Here is a 12,225-nt window from a genome sequence, read left to right as displayed (position 1 = left end):
GAAATCATTACAGGACACCTCAGATGCCAATTCCTGAGGTATTGATGCTTGTGGGTTTGTCAGTTTGTCAACAACAGAAAATAGTGTTCGAGTATTGTTGGTGTTTCTACTAATGATCTCTGAAAAATATGACTGTTTAGCATTTTTCAGTTCCTGGTTGTATTTGCGAAGACTCTCTTTGTAGATAACATAAAAAACTAGGAGTTTGTTTTTTCGCCATCTGCGTTCTGCTCGTCTACAATCTTGCTTTTGTTTTAAAGCTAGTATGGCATTTCTCCAGGGTGACCTCTTCTTTCTTGACAAAGTTTTTGTCTTAATCGGGGCAATAGTGTCAATTACAGTCATCACACTGGAACCGAAACTATTTACAAGTTCTTCCACTGGAGCTGTTGTAGGGGTTAATGGTGAGGCATAGGCCTGTGTGAATAACGCACAAGTGTTATCACTTATGTAACGCTTCCTAATCATCTCCGTTTCCCTTTTCAGAGGATAGACAGGGGTGGTCATTTTAAACATAATGCAGTAGTGATCAGACAGAGCAACATCATTCACTGTGACCTCAGAGATGTTAAGACCTTTGGATATTATTAAGTCCAGTATGTGCCCTCTGTTATGTGTTGGAACTGTGACATGCTGAGATAAACCAAATGTATCCAAAATATTTAAAAGCTCTCTAGCACATCCTTCTTCAGGATTATCAACATAAATGTTAAAGTCACCCACTAAAACAACACAATCAAAGTCCATGCAGACAGAAGACAGCATTTTGGTAAACTCATCAAAAAACATTGTGTTATACTTTGGTGGTCGGTAAATTGTTACCAAGGCAGCTCTGCAAGGACTTTTTAGCTGAATGACAATATATTCAAAGGAATCAAACTGACCACATGAAATATTCGTGCATTGAAAACTGTCCCTAATCAGACTGGCAACCCCACCTCCTTTCTTATGGGTTCTTGGCACACTAAAGAAATTGAAGTTTGTGGGAGTTTCCTCAATCAGAACTGTAGAGCTATTATCTTGATCTAACCAAGTTTCTGTTAGGAACATCATGTCAAGGTTATGTTTGCTGATAAAATCATTAACTAAGAAAGATTTGCCAGCTAAAGATCTGATATTTAGCAGAGCCAATTGCAGATTCCAGACTGGATTCACTGGTGAGTTTTGGGAATGACATACTATGCTTAACAGGTTGGCAGAGTTGATTGAACGTTTTTTATTTCGCGCCAATCTAGCCCTTTTTTTGTTGTTTATCACCACTGGGATTGTTGAGCATACAGACTGTACTCCATGGGGCCCCGGCTTTTGCTGGGACAGAATAGTTTTCGTAATGTTTTCACAGCCTGGACCCGGTGCGTATCATATTGGTGTCGCCATATTGGTGTTAAGGTTTCATTCGAGAGAAAATGTTTCCCTATGTTTCCAAAATTTTGCATAGCATTTTAATAGCACATATTATCTCATAGATTTTTTTTTCATTCTCATAACATTTTTATTCAAGGAAAAAAAAAAACACTATACATATTCTCATTTATTTCATTATTTTGTTTTAATTGATAAAACTCAATACTGTCTTATTTTACTTCTAAAAATGATCATAATACTTTTTAAACATGTTATGATTATATAGCGATGTTTTTTTATGAGATCTATTAATTTGAAGTTTTAAAATGGGGAAAATGTAAATATTCTCTAATTTAATTTTAAGTAGTTTCTATAGTACTCGATCTTTCATTGATGCAGAGCCCCTAAAGGAACATTGACAGAAATAAAATAAATTTAAACTATCTGGTGCGCACCAGATAGTATGTGGTGCGCACTAGAAACTATCTGGTGCACACCGATTGTTTCTAGTGCGTTATGAGACAATGTAATAGTAATGATGAACAAGTAATATCTATACTTCAATCTTGGACTCAGCTATAAAGCTCGACTAAATCCTGTATTATCATTTTAGCACGCCGAAACTGCTGGTGTCCGATGCACACTCGCAGTTTGTGGCCTATAAAAGGGAACTTTCTGGTGCGCACCAGATTGTTTAAAAATTTTATTTCTGTCAATCCGTACATTGAGCACTTTAAATTTTTATTTTAGCTAGAAACATGAAGTCGAATATACTTTCGCGGGCCACACAAAATGATGTGTGGTCTTACCCCCGGGCCTTGAGTTTGACACCTGTCCTCCAAACAGTGTGTATGTTGAATATCATATTTCTTTTCCATACAGTTTGAATGTGTGCAAACTGGTGAAAATCACTTAACATCTGTCATCATATTTGCTGGTCTGTTGAAAGATTGATTTGTCACACTACATCAAACTATATCATTTTACTGTTCATGGCAGAGAAAATATATTGCACCTTTTTTTGTAAGTAGCAGTATAGTAATCTCTATTCAGAAAATCATATTTCTTCAGTGCTTGCCTGTAGTAACATTTCAATCTCTTATGTAGTCTTGAGTTCATGTGGCCTGTGGCTGCCCTCACTGGGTTAAGTGTTTGATCAAATCATGCGGATAAACATGAAAAAAAAAAAATTCCACCATCTTTCGGCATCGGTCCAACATTGAGGGCAACTAACAGAAAATGGTGCGCATTGGCTTGTACTTTCCAAGGAGATTCAGATGCATTTCTGAGGATACATCCTGTCTGGCTCTCATGTCTGAGGCGAGAGAAGCTTTTGTTTTGACCCCTGACCTTTGTGAAGCGACATCAATTGCTGTAAAACATTCACACGCCTAACAGAGAAAGGGCGGGGGTAGGACGCCAAGAAGCTGGATAAGGGAACCGAGGAATTCAGCGGTCAGACTCACAAGTTATTTCTGATCCCCACAAGCTACTTGTGGTGTGATGTCCTCAAACGCTAATCATCACGTCTTGGTGGTCTGCAAGCTTTGACGCACACTCAGTCTTATCTTCCGGGGACCTCGCCGCAGCGGATCTGTAATAGTCTCCCTTCTAGAAGTTGCGTAGCCGAGGAAATTACATATACGAGAGACATATGCCACAACCTTTTAACGATGTTTACATGTGATGATGTGATTTAAAGTACTGTATGTGCACTTATTTTAAGTGATTTTTTAAGTGTGACCATATGTCCCATTGTCAGGACAAAGACACATGTACACATACTTTATAGTCCTTTGAAAAACAAAACAATGCCCAAAAAATTTGCCTCATTTACGAGGAATTGGGGTTTGTACGGGGGTTGGACAAAAAAAATTGGCAACACCTTATAAAAATCAACAAAAACTAATTTAATATGGTGTAGGTCCGCCTTTTGCTGCAATTACAGCCTTAATTTTCATAAAACTGTGAATTGTTTCCAAAGGAATTTTAAGCCGTTCTTCAGTTAGAAACTCTTTTACAAACGATGGCGGTGGAAATGGACATCTTAATTGACACTCTAAAACTGACCATAAATGCTCAATTAAGTTGAAGTCTGGGGATTGTGCCGGCCATACGAGACGCTCAACTTCATGAGAATGTTCCTCATGTCATTCTTTAACAATTATGTTCAATGATTATAATGGCAAAATGCAAGGTGTTTCCATTATTTTGTCCAACTCCTGTACAGTATGTTACCTTTGTTTTCATTTGTAACATTGCAATAAAGCTTTTACTGTGCATTTCAATGCTAGCAAATTCTAAATGAAAATTCACTTTTTCAGTTAAACATATTTATGTAAGTATTCATACGATAAACATACACAATCCAATAAAAGCGCAACATCAACGTTTTTTTTTTTTTTTTTAAACAGTATGATTATTACTAGAAGATACAATTTCTGCAGAAATGGGGATGCTTTGCTCTGCTGGTCAGTAAACTCCAATTAGGGCACTTCCTGTTTATTTTGGAGTACTTCTAGTTCACTTCCTGTTGATATCAGGTGACATCCTGTTGGCTTTGTGGAATTTCCAATGTACTTTCTGTTGATCTCGGGTCATTTCCTGTTTATTTTGGGCCATTTCTAGGTTTCTTCCTTTCATATTGGGTATCTTCCTGTTAATTATTATTATGGTTGTTGACAGTATTGTCACAGAATACTTGGAAAAGTAATTTAATTACTGATTATGCCTAAAAAGTAATCCAGTTACTTTACTGATTACTTTATTATCAAAGTAACTAAGTTACTTTAAAAGTAAGTTATCGGTTACTTTTTACCAATTTCTCTCCCTTTGCTGCCTCAACATAAGAATGACAACAGAAAAATGTCATCGCATGCAATTGACTTTCCGATAATTTAATTTAAAGGGGAAGGTCAGACTTTTTCACATAAGGCTTAATATTTGCGTTAGAGGGGTTTAACTAGTCGATGGAGTTCATTTCAACCACAATTGACTCGCACTAGCTTAGCCACTCCGCAGCCCTGAAACTAACAAATAACCGACAAATTGCATGTAATTTGTTGGAATCAACTCCACCGACTAATTAAACCCCCGCTAACTCAAAGATTAAGCCTAATGTCAAAAATTCTGAACTTCGGGTTAGAGTTTAAGCCTAACACCATATCAGTGCCAATGTAAAACAATGCCAGTTGACTGCACAATAATCAACAACACACAAATAAATAGCACAGTGTAATAAACATAAAGGAGGGGGCAGGCACGAATGTGCGTGCGCAACCGGAAAGTATGGCGTACACACACGAGGTCAATTTGGCCACAAAACGTAGGGGCAACTAAGCACTTTTACACTCAATCAGACTTACAACAGATCCCAAAGATGCTAAACAAACACAACACCTCACGGCATAAATGTGCAATAGGAATATGATACCAAAAAAATGCTCGCCGACTCCCCGCCGTTGCAACGGCAAAGATACGAAATGGCTGCGCATGTAGCGGCTCCAACCTATCGCTGGAACCCTCCAGAATGAAGGAAAAATACTCAAGTTCTTTCATGGACGCACACAGATTAACATTCCCTCGTACATCTGAACAAATGGCTGCACTCGGCTCGCATGTGCACCCGCGTTCGTCACGCCTTTCTCAGTCCCAAAACACTTTGTGTGTGTGACTCAAAACAGGGAGTAACTATGATCGGTTACTATGGAATTGAACGCAAATCGGGAACCTTTCTAACATTTTTTAATCAAAATGCTCTTCGTACAGGACTACAATATTCTTCATTCTACATATATATTGTGAGGGAATAACAAAATAGTAACGCACAGACACTAAGGAAACCAACTTTAATCAGATTACTGGTTTGGAAAAATGGACGTGTTAGATTGCTCGTTACTGAAAGAAAGTAATCAGATTACAATAACGCAATGATTAGTAAGGTGTTATTGGCAACACTGGTTGTCGAGCGGTTAGCACATTGTATCAAATATTGGGACTAGAACTAGCGCTGTCCAAATGCTATTTGACTACACAGCCAATATTTTACAAGATATGTTTAGCCAATACCTGATCTGATACTTATATTTTTTAACTACCGTATTTTTCGGACTACAAGTCGCACCTGAGTATAAGTCGCACCAGCCATAGAATGCCCAACGAAGAGAAAAAAAAAATATAAAATCACACCGGAGTATAAGTCGCATTTTTTGGGGAAAATTCACTTGATAAAATCCAACAAATAGAACAGATATGTCATCTTGAAAGGCAATTTAATAAAACAATACAATAGAGAACAACATGCTGAATAGGTGTACAGTGCATGAACAACGAAATGCGAATATATTGTCCTCACCAGGACGCTACGGCTCGGTCCTGGCTATACAGCGAGCTAAACTCCCAAATGACGATGCTGGACGTCCGTATAATTTGCCGAATCAATTTCGTCCTTGATACCAAACAGGTTGGCATCAACGTAAATAAATGATAATCAGGTGCTATTACAGCAACAAAACAAACGGTTAGCATGTGTTCGCTAGCATTAGCACATCGTTCAAACAACCACACAACTGGCTCTAAGTGTCCGATCGCGGGTGGAAAACACACAACAACAGAAAAGATGATACACACAGGCGTTGCCTCTGTAGAAATATTTTACAAGCATAAACAATGAACGTAGGTTCGCAGCCGTGTCTCTCTCTCGCTCACTTGCTCAGAGACGCTGCGTAGCAGGCCTTCTTCTGGCGTGTGAGCGCTCTTCTTCGCGTAAACAAGTGCGAGCTCGCCCCCACGTGGGCGTGAAAGCGCCACAAACAAAAAGCATGCATTTCAATATGAAAAAGTCAATGATTCAATTGAACACACATTGCCAAAGGCAGAACGCGAACGTGGCCATACCGATTAAGAGTTATTCAGATAACTATAGCATAAAGAACATGCTAACAAGTTTACCAAACCATTAGTGTCACTCCAAAACACCAAACTAACATGTGAAATGATATCACAATGTGTTAATAATTTCACACATAAGTCGCTCATGAGTATAAGTCGCACCCCCAGCCAAACTATGAAAAAACTGCGACTTATAGTCCGAAAAATTCGGTAGTAAAAATAAATCAAAAAATAATATAACCAGTAAATGACAAATAATATTATTTGCTTTAAACTGAGCCCTGCTGGTACCTCCTCAAGAATTTTTTTTTTTTTTTACAAATATTACACAATGCTTTGTTACTGTCATTAGTTTCTAAAGAGCAGTAGTCTCACTTAGTGGACAAATTTGCCTGGTGGTTTGATTTACAGAATCCGAAAAGCCCGATCGTAGTGTAAATACACGACTACTGGATTGTATCCGATCTTGTGACCAAGACCGATACCGTCCGATACTCATAACGGGCACCGATACAGGGATATCACTAACTAGAATTGTATGTTTCTGTCATTGAGAGAGATAGAGTAATATTGTTTTCTGCATTCAGGAGAGTACCCAGAGAAAGAATACGACCATTGGGAGTCTGAGCCAGCTTGTGTCACCACAGTCTCCTGCCATGCTGATGGTCTTTCAGGAGCAGTGTGGACCTGGTGGCTGCTTCGGGTTTACATGTTGTTACACAGAAGGCATTGGGTTAGTGGTGGTCAAGGTGGAAAACTCGCAACTGTGTGTGGATGACAGGTATCACATGCACAAATTCACTCCTACCGTAGAACACAAAAAAAGTACAAAATGGTCGTTTCCGTAAGATAAAAAAATAATGAGCATTAATCTTTCTGTAGACTTGTCGAGGTGAATGGATCGCCAGTGGTCAACTCAACAGAAGAAGAACTTTGTGACCTTCTTCTCCATCTAACCAGCGCTCAAATCATTGTGCTTCGGCAGACCCCTGCGACCCTCACTTCACACCAACCCCCACTTATCCTGCAGCACGTGGTTAAGCCTAATCCTCTCCAAGCAGAAAGAGATGTGATCGCCATGGAAACTCCATCACTGCGCAAGCTAATGGCCATCTGATGTCAATGGGGGTTCATGGGATGGAAACAAAAAGGGATTAAGAAGTGAAAACTGATGAAAATGGTGGTGAAATTATACTGTATTGATGTTCTTTGGGGGTAATTCAAATATTATGGTTACTATTATTATTATTTTTTTTTTACCGGTGCTAATAATTACTAATTGCAGTTGCATACCAAGTATCATGGGAGTGTCACAGTGCTCGGTATATTTTCATCAATGTTTTCCGACTGCAAAAGTTGTATGACTACTATACTGTACTATACTATACTACTATAAGTTTGACTTAAATATGGCTTGTGTTACAGGCTCTATTTAAATTAAATGTCCAGCAGACAGACTGTTACTAAAACATGCAGTGAATGTTAAAGTGGCACTAGTTATTACGTGAAAGCGTGCTACAATTTGGTCAACACGCCTCCATTTTCAAGAAGGGTTTGTGTTTTCCCATCACAATCGACCCAATCTGGATCTTAAAATACTTGTCTTTACTCTCAATCGCTAATAATCCTGCTAATATCCATTCAGTATTCCATTGGCTATCATTGTACAATTTAATGACACTTGAGAGAGCCATAAATTAAGAGTAAAAGAATACAAATCCTTAGCGCCACAGATTTTTGAGGCGCATGCTTGTCCAACATCTGCCAGAGTATATTCCTAAGGGTGAAACAATGCATGCTTGCTGCGGCGCAGAGGAATTCCTTGGAATATCAGGAACATGAAACGTAGTTACATACACGCTTGAATGCTGTGCGGATTCTCGTTTCAGGACACACACGGACGATTTTCTTTGGGAGCTGAGTCACGTTTGGCTTTTTGTATGTTGTAATGTAAACCATTGGGCTGTGGGAATAAACCCCTGGTTGCAGAAATGCCTCATTTCAGCCTTGTTCTCCCTCGTTAAGAGGCAGTGGATCGTGCAAGCCTGACCGTGCAAACAGTACCACTTGCTGACCAAGGCTGCTGGGGGTCCAAAGAGCCCAAGGACGTAAAACCAAACTGCAAAGGTCAACGGTCACTAACAATCGTAATATAATTTGGCAATAAAAAGAAATGGAGCTCGATGTCATCCGGGCGGGAGCTGCAGCTTGCCAAAAAATATTCACAAAGAGGGAGAAATACGACTCTGGCACATCGGAAAAACATTGGCACGTACATGGGAAAATAAAGTTGACCAAGCCACAACTTGTAAGCTGACACAGATAATGTCATACCTCAGGAAGTTATAGCTGAGACGTTATTCAAAACTGCACGACAATGCGACACCAGGATATAAAAAGTAGTAGAATAACTCACAGTGATCAGAATACTTTCAGCGCCATTGACGATGATAGACGTTCAATCATGTGGCTCTTTTCAGCCTGCAGTGAATTTAAACTAGTTTGCCACAGGTACATGTCCGATTTGAACCGGAAGGGCTGGCACTGAATGAACATTCGTTTAGCCAGTGAGTTAAAATACCACGCGTAGGAGCAAATCCTGCTTGCGATGAAGCTACGAAAAGTAGAGCAACACTCAGGTCAGAGGAGACTATGTGTCATGGCTGTCTTTATGGAAATGAATTAACACTGGGGAAAATGAGACACAATCCTATAAACACTGCTGCTGGCAAGAGAAGAAAGCCATGGTGACCAACATAAACCAGAAAACACAGTCAGGATGTAACACTCCTGCTACCATTCTCAAGTCAGGAAGATGAGCCATAAGACCTTGTACAGTATATTAGTCAAAAACATCTGTAGCACATTTAAATGAACATCAGCCTGCTCTTATTTGACTGCCAAGGCGCCTCTAGTTGACCCAGGCTGTGCCTAACACGTAGTGGCACTGCGCAACCTGTACTACATCTGGTTCGCCTTAAAAGCCTCAGCAACAACATCCAGCGCACACCGATAAGCTCGTAGGTAAGTGCTGTGGCTGCATTTCTCTTGCACCGCCTTAACCCCCCCTTGACATTTCAGGGAGCCTAACATCTGTTTGAAGTGGAAGAGGTGGCATTAGCGTTGGTTTCCTGCCCAAATCCCACACGAGCCAATACAAAAGCATAGATGTCTGATGTGAAGCAAGGGAATTCCTGTCCACTAAATGCTAGACAAACACTCATTCCTAAATTAGAATCTATGGTTGGTTGTAGCAGAAGCTGGGCTTACCCGGAAGAGATTTAGTAGTTTTGGTCCTGTCAATAAAAAATGCAACTGTCTATTTTACAAAATTTACATGTGAGTGTAAGTAGTTGTTTGTTTGTATACTGTATGCTCAGGGATTGCCCGGCAACCAGTCTAGAGTATAACCCATCTCTTGTTGGTTAGGATAGGAAATGAGTGAATGTAATCATATACAGTACCTTTGTTTTGAAATTTCATTACAGGAATGATTTTGTGCTAGTGCAGGATGGTTTTATGGATCATTGTTAAACCCATACGCAGAGTTTAAGGGGGCCCTTCTGGTGGCCGAAAAGTGTAATTGCATGTAATTGACTTTCCTACATATGAATTTAAAATTGAGCATTTTCTGGTAAAATATTGTCTATAAAAGTTGTAAAGCATTAAAACAAACAACAAAAATGAATGAAATGAACAAAAAAAGATATTCTTTAATCGGTCAAAATTATTTTTCGGACAGATCATGTGACTAGCACCTTAGGCGGTTATTTGCTTTGCTTAGCCAAAAGCACCGGAGAAATGAAGAGGCAAGATGGATATACGTAATTTTTTCAAACCTAAGCTTTCAAAAGCGACAACTAATTAGCAAAAACCAAAGACTGAAAATGTGGACCATGAAACGCCAGAGAGCACCATCAAAATGGTGAGCAGAGTTTCAGTTTGCCCCGCTAAAGACACTAATTGTAGAACAGAGCCACCACCGTTGTCTTGCCAATGTAGTTACCCCCGTCAAAAATTATATCCCCTGGCCGCGGGAGGGCACACACACACATTAGTTATGAGTTATGACGACTTAAACAATTAATTGAACCCAGAAAAGAACCACTGTTTTATGTTTTAGACATAGAAGTTTATTAAACTGGAGAAACGCCATACAGGACTTGAATTAAAGTAATAACAGTTATAGGTCATCCTACGAGTAAAACGGTAAAATATTGCCTTTTTTTCGTTCAGTACGTATGTTAAGTTATACGACAGAAAAAAAAAAGTTTTTTTTTTTTATGGATGGGCCATGTTTTAAAATCGCGTAGATAACTACATCACCAAAACACGTAAATCAAGCAAATCAGTGCAGCGCAGTGGCTCCGCCCAGGGGATACAATTTTTGACGGGGGTAACTACATTGGCACGACAGCGGCGGGTCTTTCATATTCAGTGGATGACGAGCTTGGTGAAAATTATAGCTGTCCTTAAGCAGCCTGATTTAGAATTCCCCTCAAGAACGATGGGAAACAGAAAATGCTCATTTTCAACTTATTATTATAAATATTCTTGTAAGTTCATTGTATTGCTGACACTCTGTTTCAGGATCATCAACATGTTGTGCCCCCCTCCCCCATCCCAAAGGTCAAATTCCGACTATGGTTAAACATCAGTTTTTTTGTTTTTTATTTATATATTTATTTATTCATTTATTCATTCATTTTGATTGAGGAGGAGGTGGCGCTTCTGTCCTTTCTCCTTTCCTCTGGCAATTCTCACTTTCAGTAGCTGAATTTGGTACTTAGGAGAGTCCCAGGAGATGGTTGTGTATTGACCCGTTCCCCGTCAAATGTGCGGTGTGTTGACCTCTTTCCCGCCTAGATTATTGCTGTAGACCGCTAAACCACATAACCTGAGGATATACTGCCATCTACCGGCAGACTGAAGGAAAAAACTTTTTCACACTGCGATATTGTCTCCAGGGTTTCATTATGAAGGAATCTAATTAGATCATATTTTCAGTCACAGCTGGTTTGCATGGTGATTCCCATGCGTTTAGGAAAAATAACAGGTACAACCAGGCAAGGAAATATCATCAATAAAACTCACAGTATGTTGAATAATATGATTAGACACAGTGGTCAAATTTGTTGATGTGGACTAAAAATGTGATGCGGTCGTATAGAGAGGTTTGAATGAGAAGCTCGAAGTGTGTGTGTGTGTGTGTGTGGGGGGGGTTAATCTATCTTCTGTGACACCAGTTCTGCTATTTTCTGACACACATTGTACGTTTTGGAGCTGCTGAAAATTACGTTAAGTTTGAAACCGCACAAATGTGTCAATAAATACAGTATGAGTTTCTGATGATATTAAGTCAGAGAGACAACTTAATAATTGTGGAACATGATTGAATGATGAGTGCACTGTAAGGTTAATAATGGTTTAACCATTTAAAATGAATGCACAGGATGTAGGCGAGAACCAACCACTTTACAGAAGCTGTAACACTCCATATACCCAACTACACAGATAAAAGGCTAATGAAAAGGCCATTAGGATTAAGTATAAGGTGTGCTGTGCATGAGATAAATATATTAGGGAAATTTCCTTACATTTCTTGGCTGACAATGGTTGAGAAAGGTCAGCACATTGTATTATTCAACGATAGTACATTCTTTTTGAAAAATTGAGAATACAATGGCCTTTGTGTGAGTCTATTGAAAAGGTTTAATTAAAAGAAAATGGAAAATTTTAATGGCTATTTTTAATGGTGGGAAATGTGATGAGAAGAAATTTCATTTATAGTATTACATACATATTTTATATATATATATATATATATATATATATATATATATATATATATATATATATATATATATATATATATATATATATATATATATATATATATATATATATATATATATATATATATATATATATATATATATCCCTTAAATACCTGCAACATGAAGCAATTATCAGAGAATCCCAAAATTTGAA

At 38.7% G+C, this 12,225-nt stretch overlaps 1 protein-coding gene across 1 annotated transcript in view; it reads left to right on the top strand.

The window, feature by feature from the left end:
- LOC130923249 (uncharacterized) overlaps window positions 1-11,985 on the top strand; it is a 41,227-nt gene extending 29,242 nt beyond the window's left edge. The window contains exons 15-16 of the mRNA XM_057848796.1: window positions 6,822-7,015; window positions 7,117-11,985. Of these exons, the coding sequence (XP_057704779.1) occupies window positions 6,822-7,015; window positions 7,117-7,351 (429 nt within the window). The 3' untranslated portion in view covers window positions 7,352-11,985. The remainder of the gene's footprint in view (window positions 1-6,821; window positions 7,016-7,116) is intronic.
- Window positions 11,986-12,225: the final 240 nt, after the last annotated feature.

This window comes from Corythoichthys intestinalis, chromosome 10, assembly GCF_030265065.1.
Source record: "Corythoichthys intestinalis isolate RoL2023-P3 chromosome 10, ASM3026506v1, whole genome shotgun sequence".
Lineage (NCBI taxonomy): Eukaryota > Metazoa > Chordata > Actinopteri > Syngnathiformes > Syngnathidae > Corythoichthys > Corythoichthys intestinalis.
This window is presented reverse-complemented; position numbering and strand designations above follow the sequence as displayed.